Raw genomic sequence first — 22183 nt, 5'->3', positions numbered from 1 at the left:
ATCAAGAGGAAGAGGATCCGACCCATTCAGTCAGGACACAGGAGGAGTTGGATTTGTTTAACAGTCATTGAGCAATTAGACAAATCACAATGTCCTGGCTGCAATATTTCAAAATGGACAAATTCAATTGATTCTCATTTAACAGTTTTTTCTCATGAGCTTGCTTTATGGTCCAGTAAATTCCTACTCCTCCAGCTTGTGTGGGTGTGGTCGGAAGGTGACAGCCAATGTTCACATGTTTAGGGACTGACTGGAAGCATGTTCAGACAACATCGTGAATAAATTGCAGAATGAAGTAAACAAGGGTTTGTTATAAATTATTTATTATGTACACTGACATTGTAACAAATACAAGGATTCTTTCCGTTTTAACAAATAGTTTCAAACTTAAACCAGTTGGGTTTTTTCATAATTGATAAGCAGATTTTCACACTTAACAAAGATAAATTTATATGGTGAAACAAATATATCCTCAGTTTTCATATTGTAAGGGTATCATTTTCCAGAAGACACTACAGCATTCCTACAGCTATTATTCACATATATTTACAAAGCTGCTGACAAAACTGTCATGTATCACAGATACTTCACCTCCTCTTCTTTACTTTTCACACAGTTTCTTTTGATCTGTAATAAAAAAATTAGAAACTATTTTATACATTTATGAGTTTGCCAAATGTCAATAACCCTAATAGCAGAAATATAAAAACTTTTTGATCTCGTTGAGAATTTTTCTGGACAACATTACCTGCAGTGAAATCATATAGTGAGATGCTTCTGTATGAGGATCTTGTTGGGAAGGTTGTTGGGGTCATATGCTGTCAGAGAGGCCTGGGCCAGATTGACCGGGGTGCTCTCCACTACGATGTGCCGCCCACTGAATGTCTGGTAACAAAACATAATGGTGAACAATTGTGATAGCATGCAAACATAAAAGGTGCCAATATATTGTTCTCAAAACAAATGAAAAAATGCAGTTCTATGTGTGCTGACACGTGACTGATACAGAAGTAACTAAAGGCTTCAATTTTGCATTGCTTCCAAGCACTGGTCAAAGGGAGACAACTGTGTACTCACTGTAGTTTGAAGATTTTGCAGGTCTGTATTGTGGAATGTTTCCCTGGAAAAAAGTAAAATAAAAAATTATAACACCAATATCAGGGATGGCAATTTTCCACTGATCCGCGGATTTCCGTGGATTTTATTTCAAATTGTTCAATTGTGAATCATCTAAATCCATTGAGAAACCCTCAACTCGATGACACAATCTTAAGTTTTCCGCTGAAAATAGATTTTCCTGTTGCCATCCCTTATATCACCAACGGTCCTGCTATAATGCTGAAATAGTTTAATCTCCTGACACGTAACAGAACAGCTTATGCCAAATGGCATGATCCAATAAGTTATTTTCTATACTTACGCATTCTTGTAGCCACCCTGTACCCTTGAAGCATCAATGGAGATCTCTTGCCTCTCCTTGGCTGCCTGGAAACATACACACAATATAAACAGGAATGACTAATCCAAAAAAGATTCCTTCAAAATGCAAACTATGGCACTGAAGTGAGGTGGTGAGGTGAAATTGGGTTTAACGTCGTGCTTGAGAATATTTCGCTCATATGACGATGTGGCACTGAAGTGAACTGAATTGTAAACTATGATGCCATTTTGATCCTTTGTGAAATAAGCTGATAGATCTGCTTACCTTCAGGAGGCTGTAATTGGATGTGCGGGCCACATAGTCCGAGAAGTCACTCAAAGCCTTCTCCTTTTGGCGGTGATTCTCTCGAATCTAAACATATGACAGTCATCATTGAACTATGGTTATCTAATCAGAATTATTCTGGAGAGGAAGGCGCATTAGTACATAATAGACTAATAGTTTGTCTTCATATGGGCTTTATGATATTGCAAGTATTCCTTCACCTCTCCAACAACATCTGCTATTATCCCCTCAAATTTCCAACAACATCTGCTCCCATTACCCCACCTCTCAAAAAGATATCTAATATTCCCCACCTCTCAAAAATATCTGATATTCCCTCACCTCTCAAAAAATATCTGATATTCCCTCACCTCTCAAAAAATATCTGATATTCCCTCACCTCTGCATAAAACTCCTGCTCATCCAGCATATCCTGGTTTTTCTGGGCCTCAAGCAGCTCAACCTGGGTGCTGGCCACAATTGCAGCTCGCTCTTCCACAGCTCGAGATATAGCCTCAATGGCCTCCATGTCAGGAGTAACAGGACGCATCCTCTCTGTTTCAAGCTCTGTGATGATCTCAGTCCATACTTCACCCTGCTTGAAGTCGAGGTATTTCTCAATGATGGTGAGAGTCACATGGTCCTCTACACAGAGTCCAGGCAGGTCTGTGAAGCCAATCTTACAGAACACAGAGTAGATTTTGGCTCGCATGTTCTCGTACACGTCAACGATTGACTGACTGGGACATCTGGCTGGTAGGGGAATAACACCAAGCTCTGCTTGCATTTGTCCCATTAGAGGACGCTTGATATCTGCAGACATGCCAAAATGTAGTATTATAGTGTAATTGACAAACATAAAACCATGGCAATGCACTGAACTATAGAAAATTTAGGAGAGCTGAATGCAATTAATGTGAAAATGTTGAACACGGGTATGGAACAAAATACAGCAGATTACATGATGTTTTCACACATGCCTCACTTGTCCTGGGGCCCGTTCGTAGCGCTGTTGAAAGTCTATGTTAAAGTAAGGGAGTTACGATCTACTTAGCATTATGATCGCTTTGTGAAACGGGCCCTTGGCACTCAAAGGAATACATTCAGTTAGTGGAAAGTTATGAACCTACAAAGAATGCTCATTCAGACCTCAAAGCCTAATGACCAGGCTACAAAATGTATAGAGCACCTGTGATAGCCCCATGGGTATCCCTGCGTGCCCCGATCTCCATTTCCTCTGCCCTCCATATTTCACACAGGAGGTGAGCTGCTGTGGAATTGTTCTTGCCCCGCCAGGTGAGCACATGGTTCACTGTCTTCGGGTTCTCACATAGATCCAGCAGGCAGCCCAGGATGAGGTTGTGCATGTTCTTTGGGCAGACCTCAAGAAGGTCCACCAGAAGGAACACACCCTCTCTCTCCAGAAAGTAGTCTTCTGTGGAGTAGCAGCCCACTACAGCACACCTGCAACAGAGACATACCTTGACTCTAAGTACTCTCTTGTTTGGTCTTTCCATTGATGAAATAATCCAGTTTGCTGACTGATTAATCACAAAAGGAGTAACATACTTAAGTTTTGTTGTCTTTTAATCAAGATTATACAATTTGAAAATTTACATTTGTTTACATTGTAAAATAAACATATTCATCATAGATATACAAAAGGGAACACAAACTCTGTGAATGTCTAATAATGTATTGTTTATGGTTTAAGAGATCAAGATCTAATCAGGTTTATGAAGGTGATTAACTACACATTGTTATAGACCTGTGGTCAATGTCTATGAGTGGCGGCTGCCATGTTGCAGGTGACTCACCAGGCACAGTCTACAGCTGCCAGGAGAAGTCTGTGATGTCCCAGTCCACTGTTGAGCAGCTTGGTGTTGGTCTTGAGGTACTCCACAACAATATCCACACCTTGGTTGCCAAACAACTCCTGCACACAAACCAATCATAACAAAATAAAGTACAAAGGAAATACAGATAAGGAACATGCCTTCTCCCAGTTATATGGTTATCTACAGAAGTACACACACACACAACTATATCACACTACATTCAGTATTTAAAGTATTAAAGCTTCTGATTTCTGGAGTCAATTGATGCAGTTAATAAAGTATTTTGTTCCAACATTTGTTCAGGTGAGTACTTACCTTTCTGTGCATGTCCCCATCACACAATGTAGACAGAATGAACAAGATGTCCGACTGCATCTCAATACCAATCACATCATCTTGACCCTTTCCCGGGCCAAATGCAGCATTGAGTATACCTGAAGCAATCGTACACATAATCTATATTAATGTTAATTTGGAGCACTCTTACACAAATCATGCAGGTGAGTTCTAGGACCATTAAAATCGACACAATATGAATCACATTGTATCCTAACAAACACGATGTTTATGTAACTGACAAACGAAAACAAATTCTCATTTCTTGGTAAAACGTTCACAACCAATATATATGGTAAGACTGAATAATCATTCTCTTGAACCATGATCCATCAACTGTGGTGGCTTGATCATTTACAGTTATCTCCCTTGGTGGCAATCTAGTTGTTTTCACCGTGATAATCTATTTGTGAAAGTGTTGCAAGTTCCTGACCAGCAAGCTGGCAGCTCTGAATGGTTTCACCCTATACGCTGTTTTAGCACCAGCCAGTTTGCTGATAGCTGTGAGCAGATGTGTATGGATATTTCTGCACAACTACATATAATACCCAGAGTATCTCTGGTTTACCTATGAGCTGGTTTACTGCCCCCTGGTCAGCCATGTCCTGCAGAACCATCTCATTCTCTGTGGACACTACACTTCTCATCAGACGCAGACATTGTCGCAGCTGGGCCCTCTTGTTGCCACGGCCACCACTACCATGGAAACTGTTACCATGACCGGAAAAGTCCTCTGGAAGATATCAAAGAGTAAAATCTGTGAAATACTTTTTCAATATTAAAAAAATTTCTCAGCAGACACTGTATTTTTATGACAGCAATATGTGTGTGAATAAAAGTTTTTCTTACCCTAAGAATAGATGATTTGGATGTCTCATAATGAAGCTTACTATCAATATTCTTTAAATGTAGTACTGTTGCCTATGTCCTCATCTTAAGTGATTTTGGATGATCAAGAACATCTGTTGTTTTCTCGATTATCTCATGAACAATTGTGAAACATGTCACTAGCTTATTATAGACAACTTTATTTTAAACACAAATCCAAGTATTTACATTGTCTGTGAGGTGCAACCTACCTCATTGTAACAAGAGTAAACACTACATTCTGAAAACGTATGAAGTCAGAAGACATACACAGTTTGACAATACATGATTAAACATGTTTCAATGTCTGCACTGTAGACAACTCATACCACATGAGGATGAATCATTAATTCATTGTGTTCTTATAGAATTGTAGAATAATGCTGAGGAGGACATATTTATTTGTTCTGTTATAAGGAAGGTAACACTGGTGTATTTTACCTGGCCCGACACACCACTCCAGCAGCAGGAGAAGTCTGGTGCTGCCTTGACAGGTCATGTAGTCTTCCAGCATCAGCGGACACAGCGTACACAGACACCCCATCGCCAGCAGCTGCAGCTCCTCAAACTGAGCTGGGGTCCACTCCCGTGGGCCGCTCACCTTGTCATTGGCTCGCACGTAGGAGAACAATGCCAGTAGAAGATGGCCCTCCGATAACATCTGTCAAATAAGATGCAAATCATTTATCAAACATTTTACAACTCAACCCAAAGATAGATGATGAATGAAATAAAATATAGATATTTTCCTGCACTATTTCCTTCCTGCGCATATTGCTTACGACTCAAAACATGGCTGCCAGATGATGTTGAAATGTAGAAAACAAGGTCATCAGGTACATTAAAGGTAGGCAGCATATGATATCAGTCTGGCCTTACCCTCAGCAGTAGATATGGCACATAAACACAGAGACAATGATGCTTTAGGATGAGTTTTGATATTAAGCATTGGTGTTCTCTCAGTGAACTTGCTAGATGAATATACCGAAGAAGAATATCTAAAGGACATTCCTACATTTCTCACAAACTAAAGAGTTCGGACCCTCATCCAAGACACATTTGTTGGTAAGACTTTTGTTACTCACACAAATTCTGCATCAATGACAGTGTGGGCCTAGTGGTGTACTTACAGGAATGACTGCTCCATCACGGCTCAGCATCACAAGAACATTAAACAAGGCTTTCTTCATTTCAAAATCTTCATGGTTCGTGGAGAACTTGAGGTGCTTCACCAGTGCATTGTGAGACTTGACTGTAAAGAAAAGGAGTGATTGAAGATGCAATATCACAACCAGTGCTAGAAAAATGTAAAACCATTGCAGTGATTTATCTAGACTTGCTCAGTGGCATATATCTGGCTCAAAATCTACAGCAAAAGACAAATTCCAAAAGTGAATTTGATGTTTCCTTATTCTTCAGAATTGAGTGATTTTAAGATGGGTGGGGTGGGGGTGGGGGTGGGGGTAGTGTGTGGAGAGATGGTTCTGGGAAGGTAGGGGTACATCAATTTTGTACATGATATGCAGGGGGAAGGGGGTCACTTAATTTGTACACAAACTGGGGTGTGTGTGTGTGTGTGTTTTCGACATTGTTCCTGCTTCTCCATAAAAATCATCATCACCCCCCTAGCCATACATTGTGTACAGTCATTAAGAGCATTAAAATAATTCAATTTTTGAACAATATCACATTTTTCTTCCAAATTTGCCAGAAAAAGGCACTTGGTATGTAATACTAGATGAAGCTCTGCCTTGACTATAGGAAATAGAAAAGTATCTGATACACAATGATTTATGATGTTTCATCCCATTATCGGTGCTACTACAGCAGCAGCTGGCCTTTCCAGCACACATTCATGTGAAGGTAACTCTCCCCAGTCAACCAGAATAAGCCTTCTGTCCCTTGTTTGTGTTTCAGTGTGTGTGTTTCAGTGTGCTTGTGTTTCAGTGTGCTTGTGTTTCAGTGTGCTTGTGTTTCAGTGTGCTTGTGTTTCAGTGTGCTTGTGTTTCAGTGTGTGTGTTTCAGTGTGTGTGTTTCAGTGTGTGTTTCAGTGTGTGTGTTTCAGTGTGCTTGTGTTTCAGTGTGTGTGTGTTTCAGTGTGTGTGTTTCAGTGTGCTTGTGTTTCAGTGTGCTTGTGTTTCAGTGTGCTTGTGTTTCAGTGTGCTTGTGTTTCAGTTTCAGTGTGTGTTTCAGTGTGTGTGTTTCAGTGTGCTTGTGTTTGTTTCAGTGTGTGTGTTTCAGTGTGCTTGTGTTTCAGTGTGTGTGTTTCAGTGTGTGCTTGTGTTTGTTTGTGTGTGTTTCAGTGTGTGTGTTTTCAGTGTGTGTGTTTCAGTGTGTTTCAGTGTGCTTGTGTTTCAGTGTGCTTGTGTTTCAGTGTGTGTGTTTCAGTGTGTGTGTTTCAGTGTGTGTGTGTGTGTGTTTCAGTGTGTGTGTTTCAGTGTGTGTGTTTCAGTGTGTGTGTTTCAGTGTGCAGTGTGTGTTTCAGTGTGCTTGTGTTTCAGTGTGTGTTTCAGTGTGTGTGTTTCAGTGTGTGTGTTTGTGTGTTTCAGTGTGTGTGTTTGTGTTTGTGTTTCAGTGTGCTTGTGTTACAGTGTGCTTGTGTTTCAGTGTGTGTGTTTCAGTGTGTGTGTTTCAGTGTGCTTGTGTTTCAGTGTGCTTGTGTTTCAGTGTGTGTGTTTCAGTGTGCTTGTGTTTCAGTGTGCTTGTGTTTCAGTGTGCTTGTGTTTCAGTGTGTTTGTGTTTCAGTGTGTGTGTTTCAGTGTGTGTGTTTCAGTGTGTGTGTTTCAGTGTGCTTGTGTTTCAGTGTGTGTGTTTCAGTGTGTGTGTTTCAGTGTGTGTGTGTTTCAGTGTGTGTGTTTCAGTGTGTGTGTTTCAGTGTGCTTGTGTTTCAGTGTGTGTGTGTTTCAGTGTGTGTCAGTGTGTGTGTTTCAGTGTGTGTGTTTCAGTGTGTGTGTTTCAGTGTGCTTGTGTTTCAGTGTGTGTGTTTCAGTGTGTGTGTGTTTCAGTGTGCGTGTTTCAGTGTGCTTGTGTTTCAGTGTGTGTGTGTTTCAGTGTGTGTTTGTGTGTGTGTTTCAGTGTGCTTGTGTTTCAGTGTGTGTGTTTCAGTGTGTGTGTTTCAGTGTGTGTGTCAGTGTGTGTGTCAGTGTGTGTGTTTCAGTGTGTGTGTTTCAGTGTGTGTGTTCTTGTAGTAGTCACATTACATAAATCATGGATGAATCATAAAAGAAAATTATTTTCCACTAGCTGTGTACTTTAGTCCAACAGAAAATTCAAAGCATGTCTCTTGACTACTGCCAAAATAAATCTACCTTATCTCAAACTCACAAACTATCTAACATAATTCAGGTATAGTCTCTTCATTAAACTATACTTCATGTACTACCTCCTGTTGATCAACAAATCTGAAAAACTCATTTGTAGATGAATCTAAAAATAGTGTGTAGATATTGTGTCAGAAGTTACATCCATGCTCTTCTGGTTTAAATTATTACCTAATTATCAAAACTCTTTACAAATCACAACACTGATTCAGAACCTATTGTTTCATGTCCAAGATATTTTTATGGATTAAACTTCTTTTTTTTTGGTCCCGAAACGTCGTGAGGGGAATAAAAAAGAAGTTTAATCCATAAAAATATCTTGGACATCTATGCACAACTTCTAAATGCCACTGAAAGACATCTATTGTTTCATGCTGTGGTTTGTGGTATATCACCGTGGGATATCACACTATGAATGTTGGTTGGTACCAGACCTACCTTCCTGGAAGGTGGCAAACAAAGTGAGCTGTTTGCTGAAGCCTGTCTCTACAAATGGAGCCTCAGGACAATGTGAGGCAACCAAAGTTGCGATGATGAGGAGATCGTTGCGGAGCTGGCGGTCGTAGTGACTGTACCCCTGGGTCAGCTCAAAGATGAAGGCATCCTGCAGCTGGCTGTACAAAGGATGGTCAGAGATGATAGAGAGAATGAAGCATCACAATAAGACAGAGGACTGAGTCATGGTTTACTGTTGCTGTGTTACCACATTGCGACAGATCGTTGGCATCAGTAAGGTGGCCCGCATCTAACATGTTTACCAGGACATTGGTGTGCAGATGACAAAACATAAAAAGTTACTGCTGATCTCCATTTTCAATATATTATCTTGTTTTGTTTTTTGTTTTATGCCATGGTCTGCAATATTCCAGCAATATTCCAGCAATATCACGCGTAGTTTTAATCTTGTTTTCAATGACAGGCTGCACGGATCAATCTTGTAAAACTTTCCTAGTATTAATTTTACAGGCCGTCACACGAGATATACTGTATAACATGTCTATACATGGATTTGCCCCTAAAAACAAGTTTTGAGTTCTGTCTGTTTTGTATGTGGTTCACTCAATGCCCCATTCATCAGTTTTCCAGCAACATGAAGGAAGGCTATAACTAATCCAAAATGGACCAGAGTGAGTGAGTTGAGTTTTAGTAATATTAAGGCCGGGGACACCAGAATTGGGCTTCACACATTGTACCCATGTGGGCAATCGAACCTGGGCCTTTGGCGTGATGAGCGAAAGCTTTAACCACTGGGCTACCCCATCGCCCAAAACGGACCAGAAAAAGACATGATATTAGTCTAGTTTCCTGTCACCTAAACCATGCAATATCTGTTATTTGATACGACTTTATTCCCACCTGATACAGGCCAGGTTGTTGAGCTGTTCAGCTATCATGGCATTGTCTCCATGCTCCAGCAAATTCCACAAAATGTCTACAGATCGGAACAGAGTCTGTCCGGACGGATCTGCATCCATGAGTCGAGAACACACCCGCCGGGCGCCATCTGCTCTCAACATCTGGTCGCAGTTCTTGGCTGTAACAAGATCACTCATACTCATCAGGGATAGAAATGCATATTTTTTTTCGATGAGCGCCATTAGGCACCAGACAGATAATTTACCTGTGCCTTTGTGAAACTAAGTGTGTCCATACCAGTTACCTGGTAAATGTAAAACATCACAACAATTATTTTTATCTTACCTCACACATAAATGTTGTTGTCTGATTGGCTGAGCGCTCTTCTATTACTTTCAATTTACCCCGCTTACAAGCGAGTAACATTTTCTAAGTACCCCGCCGGAAATGCCGAACTCATTTGGTACTTCGTGGTAGTAATTCTTTATCTCGAATAACATTAAATAACGTATGATGTACAGAAATTACCAATGTTTTGCAAATGCAAATCGATGGAGGGGAGATAACTCTAAATCGTTTTTTTTTTGTCGTCTGCAAAATCTAGTGATGGCTACAAAAAGTTTTGTACCCGTGCTTCAAACAATTCAAAATTAACATTAAGGTGTTCGGTAAGATAAATATGTTGTTCACTGGTCCCTCGGGGCCCATGGGTTGATGTACCCTTGATGTACCCTTGAAACATTGAGGGTACATCAACCCTTGTTCCCCTCGTGACCAGTGAATAACTTATAATGTCCTTTCAGTTTATTGTTTAATGTAGGACTAAACATCATGTGTACCTGTAAACTGGAGATCTGGATTTCTGGAACTTATCATGACTGTAAGAATTGTTCAGCTTCTTTTGCCCTGGACCCAGAAACTAACCCAGAAACTATATCCAAAACGGAATGTTCTGTTCTGGGTGGAAGGTAAATATGTGGTTGTGAAAGGGACTAGTGGTGTTGATGTGGAAGTTGATGACTGCAACTGACCTGAGTTTTTGGAGAAGCGCTGCAGGACTTCCAGCACCTCATGTCTGACAGCCAGGTCAGTCTCCAGGAGCGCCAGAGACTACACAATAGATCAAATAAAGAATTACACCAATGGCAGATACTTATACACATTCTTGGTAGACCTTGCAGAATTATTTTAGACTTTTTACAGATTGCATACACTTTCCCTACCTCTTGACAAAATATTTTGCAATAAATAGTGGTTGAAACCCAAGTATTTCTAACATTACTTTAGCTTTAAGTTCCACAAGAGTTATTAGTTGAGAGAAAATAATGATATCCAACACATTGAACAAATTTTAATTCTCAGGTTGATTTTATCATCATAAGAAGCACACAACAGAAAGTGCTGAGTTGATGATGAGAGTGACAGGCTCCTTCCTCACCTTGATGAGGGTCTCGGAGATGTCACTGTTCTCCACCATGCGCTGGTTATAGTCCACTGTTGAGGCCTTGTGCTCTGAAATACACAGATTCATCAACATCTACTGCTCTCCTTTTCATATCTTGAGAAAAGATGCATCAAATTCTTGATGCATATGCTTGTCCATAAATCTACAAATGTCACAAAGAAAGTGCATTAATTATTGAATATATCCCTATATTTCATAAACTTTATTGCATCAGAAGCTTGAGTGAGATAAACCACCTTCTGATTCCAACTCCTGAAGTAGATGTAAAATAGTAACTGTAAGTGAGCAAGAGAGTGCTGTCTGTCTATCAATGCAACCTGTCAAGTCGAAGAAGATCTGTTCTGTCCTACTGATCAACATTAGATGGCTCCTAGTCTTACAACAAGCATGGATGATTGGGATATATCTGTCCTGGTAATCCCAAAATGTCTGAATAATGACAGTCATCAACAAGATAAGAGTATGAGTACACAATGCCATTTGTGCTGGTGATTAGGTACCTGACTCTGAGGGTGTGGGTTCCAATCCCAGAATTCAACCCAATAAATAAGTACTAGAATCTGTACTTTACTGAGAAAGTGTAATCCCAAATTTATCACGTTTTCAATATCCTTGCAAATTAGTGACAAAAAAGTCATCATAAGAATGCCTTTGAAAGTTGAACAAATAACTGTCAGATTTACTCAGCAAGCACAGCTTAATTCTATATTCCTCAGAGCACACTGAGTGCCTCTCCCGAACACTTACTCTGTACTTCCTGGTGTTTGGAGGACTTGGAGTAGAAGCTGGCCAGTGTGACACAAATCTGCTGCCTCACCTCCGTGCTTGGCACTCTCATCAAGTAACCTGTACAATAGGAATAGACTTACTCCAAATAGGAATAGACTTACTCCAAATAGGAATAGACTTACTCCAAATAGGTATAGACTTACTCCAAATAGGTACACAACATTCAGTCCTCTGGGATTGATGGTATAATTGTTAACACCATCCTGGTAGACAGCATGGAAGAACTGTTATTGATGTTGTTATAATTTCATATTCCATATGACAGAAACACTATCATCTACATTAATCCATGTTCTGGGGAATATGAACAGTCAAGTCCGATATGCTGACCTGTCTAGCTGTAATATTTTTCAACTATTTACAAATTGTTATTTCACAAGAATAGAAGAAATTTCTCACCAAGTTGAGAGACAGATTCAACCACAATCTGTTCATAGACCAGTTCATCAGATGACTTTTCCTTCAGGTATGGAAGGGAACAGATCTTGAGGATGTCAATAATTGGCTGTTCATATAGAGGCTGCTTGTCAACACGATCGGCACACACATTGAGAATCTTGAAAACCTGAACTAGCTCCTTCATTAACTGAACGTCATTAAGGATTATAACCGTTTCTATTTTCAGCTCACAGAACATTTCTTTAATTTGTTGAGGATGGGACATTAAGTCCTTATAAAATATGGATGATAACAGTGAGATACATTGTACTCATCATGATAAATTGCAACTTTGGTGAAAATACTGATGTAAGGATTAAATGCATTGGACTAATTTACAGCACAAATCATGGGTAATATGTTAAAATATCACTTCAAATTGATGCAGGATGATGGTAGCATAGCAACCTGATCTATCACAATGCATTGTGGTATAGGTAAATCATCCTATCTCTAATAGAAATATCATCCAACAAACTTTGTGACAGTAATCCCACATGGAAACGACCTCTATCTTTAGTATGGATCACAATGTACAATGTTATTAGGAAAGTATGCCTGAAAACCTGTCAACATATCACAAGCAGCAGTAAAACACAACTCAAATAGTTAACCTGGCTCTTTAAAAGTGTTACAGTACACCAAATCCTGACTGAGGCCTACAATGGAGGGTGCTCAAAATGAAGTGCAAGCAGGACCTGTACAAAGGATACAAAACCTTTCTGGTAGTGACGAATCATCTTCTGTAGGGCATGGACATGTCGATCATAAAGCATAACCTGAAACAGTAACAGCATGGGCAGTACAGAAAAAAATGAAAACACTTATCTTTCCATAATACAAATTTGAACAGCCAGCAACTTGAACAGCCAGCAACTTAAGCGAAATGTCCAGGGCCTACTTTCACAAAGCACTAAGGTGATCGTAAGTCACTAAGGTAACCTTAGTGCAATGTTAAAGAATGGGAGTTAAGGTTAACTTTTAATAAAGGTTGTCCCAGGGCCTAGATTTTCGAACCTCTCTTATGCTAAGATAGGCGTGAGTTAATGTATGGCACTTACGATTATCTTAGCACTAAGAGAGCTTCAAAAAATCTAGGCCCAGAACAAATTGAGTCTAGTAAACATTGTTTTGATGTACTTGGCTCAACTCATACTTACCATTATGTGAGCAGCAAAATGAACTGATAAGAATTCAGAATGAAAAGTTCATGCTAGCAAACTGAAACTTTGAAAGGTTAGGTGAGTGCAGATTGCTAGAACATTGCTACTAGTAACACTTAAACTTCTTATACAGCATAAGCAAGTTACAGTTTTACTCCAACTTGAACTGTTTCAGGCATAGAGCCATTATATGCAGAAGAAAAGACTAAGGACTCAATTGTTATAGAAAAATCTGATATATTAGGGACCATTCATAATTTATGGCATGTGTGTGTGTGTGTGTGTGTGTGTGTGTGAGAGAGAGAGATGATTTTAAAGGGGGGGGGGTGTTCACCCATTTTGTTCTGGGAGGATAGGGGGTCATCAATTTTGTACACACATCTTCTAGGGGGGGTCAGCTATTTTGTACATGCAAATATTAAAACATTATGCTTAAAAATTATGGGAAGTGGGGGGGTCATTGATTTTGTACATGACACGCCAGGGGATGGGGGTGGGGCACTTACTTTGTACATAAATCTTAGGGGGGTTCATTCACATTGTACATGAATCCCCATAAAAATCATCATCACCCCCCCTAGCCATAAATTATGAACGGTCCCTTACAGCTCATGCTTGGTGTATTGGCCGACAGCTACTGCTGACACTCAGACGTCAGTAATACTACCTGTCATCCCAATAATGATCTTCAAGGAATATAAAGATGTGCTTACCGAGTGAGGATCTGTTAGCAGCTTAATGACTCTGTTAAGGTTGACAGGCTGAAGCTTGGAACCCTGGAATTATGCATGCATATTACTTAAAACATGAAAAAGACCAACTTGAATTCTAATGCAATTATAAGCTTGTTTAACTTCCTACTTCCTTTAAGCTCATATTCTTGTACATTTTACAATAAACTTTTTCATAAACCACCTGGTTCTATATTATACTTGACAAAATGAATCCTTGACAATACAAGTGTCGAAATATGTCCTTCTGTGGACTGATAATTTAGAAGGGCAATGATCCTTCATCATCCTTGACTTGCCTAGCTCTGTATATACTGACTGTATATATGATACTTACAATTATTACAAACAAGTTTCTGTGCTAGGATTCCATACATTGGGTGTCAGCAGTATTAATACACAGAAACTGAACATCTTGCACCCACAGACATCTGTACTCAAACTGCTTTGACGGACTCGTACCCAAATGTTTAACAACCCATAACCACTTGTATCTAATCAACTGGATGACTCATACCCATAAAAGCAAATCCAAACACAAGGAAAACATGGAAATGTGATTTGAAATTTTAACCATTTTTATTTTTAACTACAGAAATGACCAGATGAAAATATTATATTATTTGAAAAATCAGTTAACTTTATTAAAGTTGTGATTCATATAACAACATACGAGTAGTTAAATTACTGAATATGAAAACTTCCTCTTGCATCAACCGGCTTCTAAGAACTTAATTACTAGTTTGAATATATGCAACCACAGCCAACCGAGTTTACTTTTTTACCTAATATTGTTACTGGTACATTGTTTGATTCCTTTGATTGATCATTCACCCACTATAATATTTAACTAATGAATGAAAGCTGGAAATGTAACATGAATATTTGAAATGTAAACTGAACGAAGGTCATAAATGATGAATGTTGCTCATTTAAAATAAATGAATGTTTGAAATGTAAAGTGAATGAAAACTGAATATATTGCTTTTTGTGCAGGTCAGAAATGTATACATGGTGTAAGTAGTGCTGAATACATTATTAGAACTATGTTTTTTATCCCGTTTAATGATCTATAAAGGTAAAACTAAAAGCAATTAGGCTACGGGTCACACACATTTGGGTCTGGGTCAGCAAAATAAAGTACAAATGCTCTAAAACAGGCATGGATCTGACAACAATTTCTAAGTATGTAATGCAAGCCATTTTGGCTGGGTATGCATCTGTGAGGGTACAGATTGTCTAGTATCCAAAACCTGGTGACTTCTTATGTAGGCACTAGGGGTATAAATATGAGTCAAAATGGTAATTTTCTGTAAATTATTATAAATTAAAATGGAGGATAGATTTACTTTTACAGTTACCACTAAACGTATTTTCTGTGCATGATCGGAGGGAAGCTTAAGGTTAGGGTTACGGTTACTGGCTAGAGAACAGTTATCGCCAATACATCAGTATCACATGAGTGCAGTTCTGGTCAATTACAATTCCGGTACTTTTTCCCATGGTATTGACAACAATAAATGACAGCAAAAGAAAATTCTTCACGGTAAGTAACACAAGAGAAAAATTAAAGATAAAGTTATGAACCATAAAAAATTTGATTAACTTAGTTGGGGGATATCCCTTGACCTATAAATAGCAAGTTCAAGTTCACAAGTCATTAATTGTTTCATTCCCTATCAATCTACTGTAAAAGAAACACTCAAATAGTCCATATTTCAGTGGGTTGTGATACATAGAGAATGCTACACAAGGTCTCATTACATACGAATTATACTAAACGAGTGTCCTTCGCTTTTGCTCGGTCAGATATATCATAGGAAGGTCACAAGTTTCGTATAATTCGTATGTAATGAGACCGAGTGTGGCATTTTATTTATTACCCACGTCTTACATGCATTAAATTGACAAAATAGCGTATTTTTGTTATTTTTTTTGTTTCAAACCAAAACCAGTTTCATAAAGAGGTTGCGGAAGAGTTTTGTACTGTAGTACAATATTTGCATGACGTCACACTGTAATGACGTCACTGCCTTGGTAACCGACGTCACAATGCATGTCAGTTGTCATTGCCTCGTACAGCCTCCTACAGTAAACTTCTCCGTAGCACCTCGTTTCTTGGTTTCCAGTTGCTTCATTCGACTAACATCACTGGTGGAAACATTGCGTTTATGTTTTTCGACGGATATAATGTCTAAGTTCGACTCACAATTAAACAGCGACACAGCAACGTTCACAATGTTTATATTTCCACAATGCATTTAAGTTGTAGAATGAATGAATTCACATGTTTGTTATGAATGAAAAAATAGTTACGTCAGAATGTGACCTAATTGCGATACGACACTCGTTGACTTACAAGATTAGTACGCAACTACCCATACATTGACCATGTGGGTAATAAATACAGACCCCTGCCAGTTATACTGAGACTCTCTATTATTGCGGCACACGAAAACATCAGGAAAGCAGAAACAACACGCCCTGCATCGGCTGTTTACATATGCAAATTACGTAAAATATATTCGTCGCTCTTGAAAAAAGTCATTTATTTCATTGGAATGTCATGTCTAATCGTAGAAATAGTAAAGCATTCATCTTTTCAGTAAGTCATGAACATTTTGAAACTAGCATGACCCCTACTGCCATAACACATCTAGCACGAATCAAAACTTACTTGGTCAGTAATCTTGCGTCAACTATAAGGTCATTTGCATATTTTCTGCGCTAAAAATATAACAGGAAGTGACCTATTATGCAACTTCAGCCTACACACGGCAGCAACTTGTATGGTACGTTTTAAGGCGGAAAAACAATATTTTGTAACATTATTTTTACCTTGTATCCACATGAATAGAAGTTTCAGATGTTTGGGTTAAAAACATCATATTACTAATGTGAATGGAATTCCTAAATTTGTTTTAATGATCAAACTACTTAGATTCGTTACTTGTCTTAGTTTCACAGTGTCATCTGCTTGTACCGCGTGCCATAGTAAGAAAATAGCAAGACCGCGATAATAGAGAGTTGCTTCAATTTCCGGGTCAAACGAGACAATTGGAATTGCCGCAATGGTATTAAACGAGTTGCGACTATGTGTCACATTATTTGTGACAGAAATGACGATTAAACATCCGTCAACTGAAAATGTATATAAAATGCTAAATGTCAGTTGCCGTTCATAATCCCGATGGCGACAACATTAACTACCGCGATAATAGAGGGTCCCATGATATATTCGGACAGTTGATTTAATTTTTCCATAGACGTACACATTTGTCTGTCAAATTTTACAAAGATCCATTCTGAACTCACTTCATGAAAATTATTTATGCTACACTGAAATAACATGTAAGTATGGAAATTACGTCGTCAAGTGTCCGAATATAACCAGTGTTCACGAATAGTGTCTGACACTCTGACAAATCCGGCAGATTCGCCAACGGTCTGACAGAAGTCTACATCCCGCCGGCCCCAGTGTCTGGCTGTATATTTCACAACTACTTTGACTGAAGTTGTTATATGTGACATGTGACACTTGTTTGCTGTTTATAAATCTTATGTTTGTTAATAATTTCAATGCCAATTATGAGAAATGTTAAATTTGAAATGTGTATTTAATTTTATTCTATGGGTCCTGTGAATTTTCAATGGGTCAGACAGACATCTGAAACTTCCAGGACCCAATGTCTTGTTACTTTGAAACACCATTCGTGAACACTGTATAACTGGCACGAGTCTGTATGTTCACAAGCTGTTGTCGACTACACGGATAATATTAAACACATAGAGTTGGATTCGCAAGACGCAGTCACGAAAAAAACATTAAAGAGTAAACAAATGTCATTTGCTGAAAAACCTCACCTGAAGCATGCCGATGTCATCGTCTGGGATTCGCAAGACGCAGTCACGAAAAAACCATTAAAGAGTAAACAAATGTCATTTGCTGAAAAACCTCACCTGAAGCATGCCGATGTCATCGTCTGTGATGATATGTGCAACAACAGGTATCCTTGTCTTTTCTGGAGAAATCCCCGTCAACCCGGTGGCGATGGGCTGCGTTTGTGTCTGCATTGCGGCCATTATTCCGCGTCAGACTTGACGTCCGACAGTATCGCGTCCTACTGTGTGAATATTATTATTTGACAGTATATGCTGACAAGACTGGAAATGAGCCACATTCGCTTGATATCCGAACAGTGTCAGCGTAAACAACACGCACTGCCGTACGACTCCATATTGCATACACCGTCGTCAAGGAACAGACAGGTATTGTGGGAAAACTACATTCGGCTCATTCCGGAGAGTTACGGTAATGTTCGTCACTGATAGACTGGTTCGCGTTTGTTATTGCGGAGGACTGGGAATCCGGTTGCAATGTTAGCATTTCACAGAATGTCTCAAGAAATAAAGTTAATTAAACAAACGAACCAAAGTGTAGTTAGTATTGTTAAAAAATAAACATGTGAAACCGGAGTGATCTTTTATATACCACAAAGGCAAATATATTGTTTAGATGGCATTAAATGACAATGGGGTAATATAGAAGAAGACCCTGTTGAATAAAAACATTACTACATAGGCCATATACAAATGGGGGTTAGCAAGAATTATAACAATCATATGTTACGAATACAATCACTATTAACTAACCAGGAAATTAACATATATCAGTAAATGTACCTCTTGACATGATCTATTGTATGTCATTAAGTAGACATGAATGACACGAGAGAGAGACACACAGACAGACATAAAACAAAAATGTTATTTATTACTCTACGAAAGGAAACCTCAGCATGGCTGCAGTGTAAAAATAGATTCAGTAGAAGACGTTAACCCCACATAGTTGCACAAACTGGAACTGTCACTGAATGAGAATATTGGTTTTCATGCCATTTGGAGCAGTATTGCAGTATTTTAGACGCTGCATTAGAAGTGAGTGAGTTTGGTTTTATCCCGCTTTTAGCAATATTCCAGCAATATCATGGTGGGTGACACCAGAAATGGGCTTCACACATGATACCCATGTGGGGAATCAAAACCATTTCTGGTGTCCCCGGCCGTGATATTGCTGGAGTATTGCTAAAAGCGGCGTAAAACTAAACTCACTATTTGTATCCCTTGTCATAACTATAGAAAACTAACTGGTTTCAGAGTTTTACATCCAAAGGTTAAAGTGTGTAACAGCAAACTCACTCACATCTACAGGCCCACAACATCCACCCACTTCTCCATCACATAGTCGGCGAAGTTGCAAACCTAGCATCGTCCAGATTTGCCTCGCCCAAGGCACGGAACCATTTGTAGGTAAATGAATGTTACATTTCAAATTTCCTACTTACTTCCAACATCTTCTCTGTAAATCTGTGTGACAGGTATGGCGTTTTGTCTTCGTGATATTAGAAAGAAAACTGTCTACGGCGATGTTGGTACCATCTGCGGGATGGTTGTGACACTGACCTAGCTTAGTCACAAGATCATATTTCGTGTTGACAGTTGCGGTGCAGTCTGGTGTTGAACATGTCCAATAGATGCTATTTTGTCTACTTTTGATGCGGAATTTGTAGCCACCCTTGACTAAACGTCGACCACCTCTTCTGTTAGCAATAAACCGTACATTAACTTAAACATTAGCCATTGTGATATGATAGAGTAAGAGTATGATGACCTTATATATAAGCCAAGTTGTGTTAACTCATCTATTCCAATACACCATCATGAAAAATTGAACTTCGCTCACTCAAGACTAAGAATACACTTTGAGATCTCGCTCACTTTCTGAATTTCGCTCACGTAGGGTTAGGAGATGACCCCTTAATCCCCCATTGTCTTCCATTAGCATGCTTCACTGCTTTACCTACCTAAAACAAAAGGTGTCGGCATTCCGGGAAGACGCCGACAGATGCATATCATCGTATACCAACACTCTGTGAATCGGTGCTCATGCTGTCAGTCACTGAATTGTCTGGTCCAGATTCCAGCATTTACAAACGGCCGGCGTTAAACGACAAATAAACAAAGCATAATGACACATGTCCATACAGAAATGTCATTCGACTTGCCAGATTCTGTGACGTGGCAAACCGTTTTTTTAACGATCTGTTTGATTGGCAGTTTAGAAGTTGATGAATGATACGAAAGGTATGATACTGTAAGGATGACCGGTGACCTTCATGCATAATAAAGATCTTTGACTTTGATACTGTATGGATGACCGGTGACCTTCACGCATAATAAAGATCTTTGACTTTGATACTGTATGGATGACCGGTGACCTTCACGCATAATATAGATCTTTGACTTTGATACTGTATGGATGACCGGTGACCTTCACGCATAATAAAGATCTTTGACTTTGATACTGTATGGATGACCGGTGACCTTCATGCATAATAAAGATCTTTGACTTTGATACTGTATGGATGACCGGTGACCTTCACGCATAATAAAGATCTTTGACTTTGATACTGTATGGATGACCGGTGACCTTCATGCATAATAAAGATCTTTGACTTTGATACTGTATGGATGACCGGTGACCTTCATGCATAATAAAGATCTTTGACTTTGATACTGTATGGATGACCGGCGACCTTCACGCATAATAAAGATCTTTGACTTTGATACTGTATGGATGACCGGCGACCTTCACGCATAATAAAGATCTTTGACTTTGATACTGTATGGATGACCGGCGACCTTCATGCATAATAAAGATCTTTGACTTTGATACTGTATGGATGACCGGTGACCTTCATGCATAATAAAGATCTTTGACTTTGATACTGTATGGATGACCGGTGACCTTCATGCATAATAAAGATCTTTGACTTTGATACTGTATGGATGACCGGTGACTTTCATGCATAATAAAGATCTTTGACTTTGATACTGTAAGGATGACCGGTGACCTTCATGCATAATAAAGATCTTTGACTTTGATACTGTATGGATGACCGGTGACCTTCATGCATAATAAAGATCTTTGACTTTGATACTGTATGGATGACCGGTGACCTTCATGCATAATAAAGATCTTTGACTTTGATACTGTATGGATGACCGGTGACCTTCATGCATAATAAAGATCTTTGACTTTGATACTGTATGGATGACCGGTGACCTTCATGCATAATAAAGATCTTTGACTTTGATACTGTATGGATGACCGGTGACCTTCACGCATAATAAAGATCTTTGACTTTGATACTGTATGGATGACCGGTGACCTTCATGCATAATAAAAGATCTTTGACTTTGATACTGTATGGATGACCGGTGACCTTCATGCATAATAAAGATCTTTGACTTTGATACTGTATGGATGACCGGTGACCTTCATGCATAATAAAGATCTTTGACTTTGATACTGTATGGATGACCGGTGACCTTCATGCATAATAAAGATCTTTGACTTTGATACTGTATGGATGACCGGTGACCTTCATGCATAATAAAGATCTTTGACTTTGATACTGTATGGATGACCGGTGACCTTCATGCATAATAAAGATCTTTGACTTTGATACTGTATGGATGACCGGTGACCTTCATGCATAATAAAGATCTTTGACTTTGATACTGTATGGATGACCGGTGACCTTCATGCATAATAAAGATCTTTGACTTTGATACTGTATGGATGACCGGTGACCTTCATGCATAATAAAGATCTTTGACTTTGATACTGTATGGATGACCGGTGACCTTCATGCATAATAAAGATCTTTGACTTTGATACTGTATGGATGACCGGTGACCTTCATGCATAATAAAGATCTTTGACTTTGATACTGTATGGATGACCGGTGACCTTCATGCATAATAAAGATCTTTGACTTTTTGATACTGTATGGATGACCGGTGACCTTCACGCATAATAAAGATCTTTGACTTTGATACTGTATGGATGACCGGTGACCTTCATGCATAATAAAGATCTTTGACTTTGATACTGTATGGATGACCGGTGACCTTCATGCATAATAAAGATCTTTGACTTTGATACTGTATGGATGACCGGTGACCTTCATGCATAATAAAGATCTTTGACTTTGATACTGTATGGATGACCGGTGACCTTCATGCATAATAAAGATCTTTGACTTTGATACTGTATGGATGACCGATGACATTCATGCATAATAAAGATCTTTGACTTTGATACTGTAT

General features: G+C 39.0%; 1 protein-coding gene across 2 annotated transcripts; it reads right to left on the bottom strand.

Annotated features, from left to right (window-relative positions):
- Positions 1–305: 305 nt before the first annotated feature.
- Positions 306–18265, bottom strand: LOC124277602 (cilia- and flagella-associated protein 69-like). 2 transcript variants are annotated; one of them, XM_046713325.1, is made up of 21 exons: positions 17969–18265; positions 13991–14053; positions 12828–12893; positions 12076–12262; positions 11635–11733; positions 10861–10934; positions 10454–10532; positions 9423–9600; positions 8505–8680; positions 5877–5998; positions 5188–5407; positions 4448–4612; positions 3859–3977; positions 3523–3641; positions 2895–3169; positions 2106–2518; positions 1706–1792; positions 1421–1485; positions 1078–1120; positions 749–885; positions 306–627 (listed from the first exon to the last, which is right to left on the bottom strand). In XM_046713325.1, exons 1-20 carry the CDS (start codon positions 18089–18091, stop codon positions 760–762), a joined length of 2799 nt encoding a protein of 932 aa, XP_046569281.1. In that variant the 5' UTR covers positions 18092–18265; the 3' UTR covers positions 306–627; positions 749–759. The 2 variants fall into 2 exon arrangements, with proteins under 2 accessions (XP_046569281.1, XP_046569282.1); XM_046713326.1 differs by lacking the exon at positions 17969–18265 and adding an exon at positions 17873–17892.
- Positions 18266–22183: the final 3918 nt, after the last annotated feature.

Source organism: Haliotis rubra, unplaced genomic scaffold, assembly GCF_003918875.1.
Source record: "Haliotis rubra isolate DU_JTF1 unplaced genomic scaffold, ASM391887v1 Scf224, whole genome shotgun sequence".
Taxonomy (NCBI): domain Eukaryota; kingdom Metazoa; phylum Mollusca; class Gastropoda; order Lepetellida; family Haliotidae; genus Haliotis; species Haliotis rubra.
This window is presented reverse-complemented; position numbering and strand designations above follow the sequence as displayed.

Excerpts from the sequence above, each read along its gene's own strand:
- LOC124277602 (XM_046713325.1), bottom strand. The coding sequence starts at position 18,091 with ATGGCCGCAATGCAGACACAAACGCAGCCCATCGCCACCGGGTTGACG. Across the intron at positions 5,999-8,504 it reads GTTTGCCACCTTCCAGGAAG|TCAAGTCTCACAATGCACTG; the intron begins GTAGGTCTGGTA and ends TTTTCTTTACAG. Across the intron at positions 5,408-5,876 it reads GTGATGGAGCAGTCATTCCT|ATGTTATCGGAGGGCCATCT; the intron begins GTAAGTACACCA and ends CTTATTTGACAG.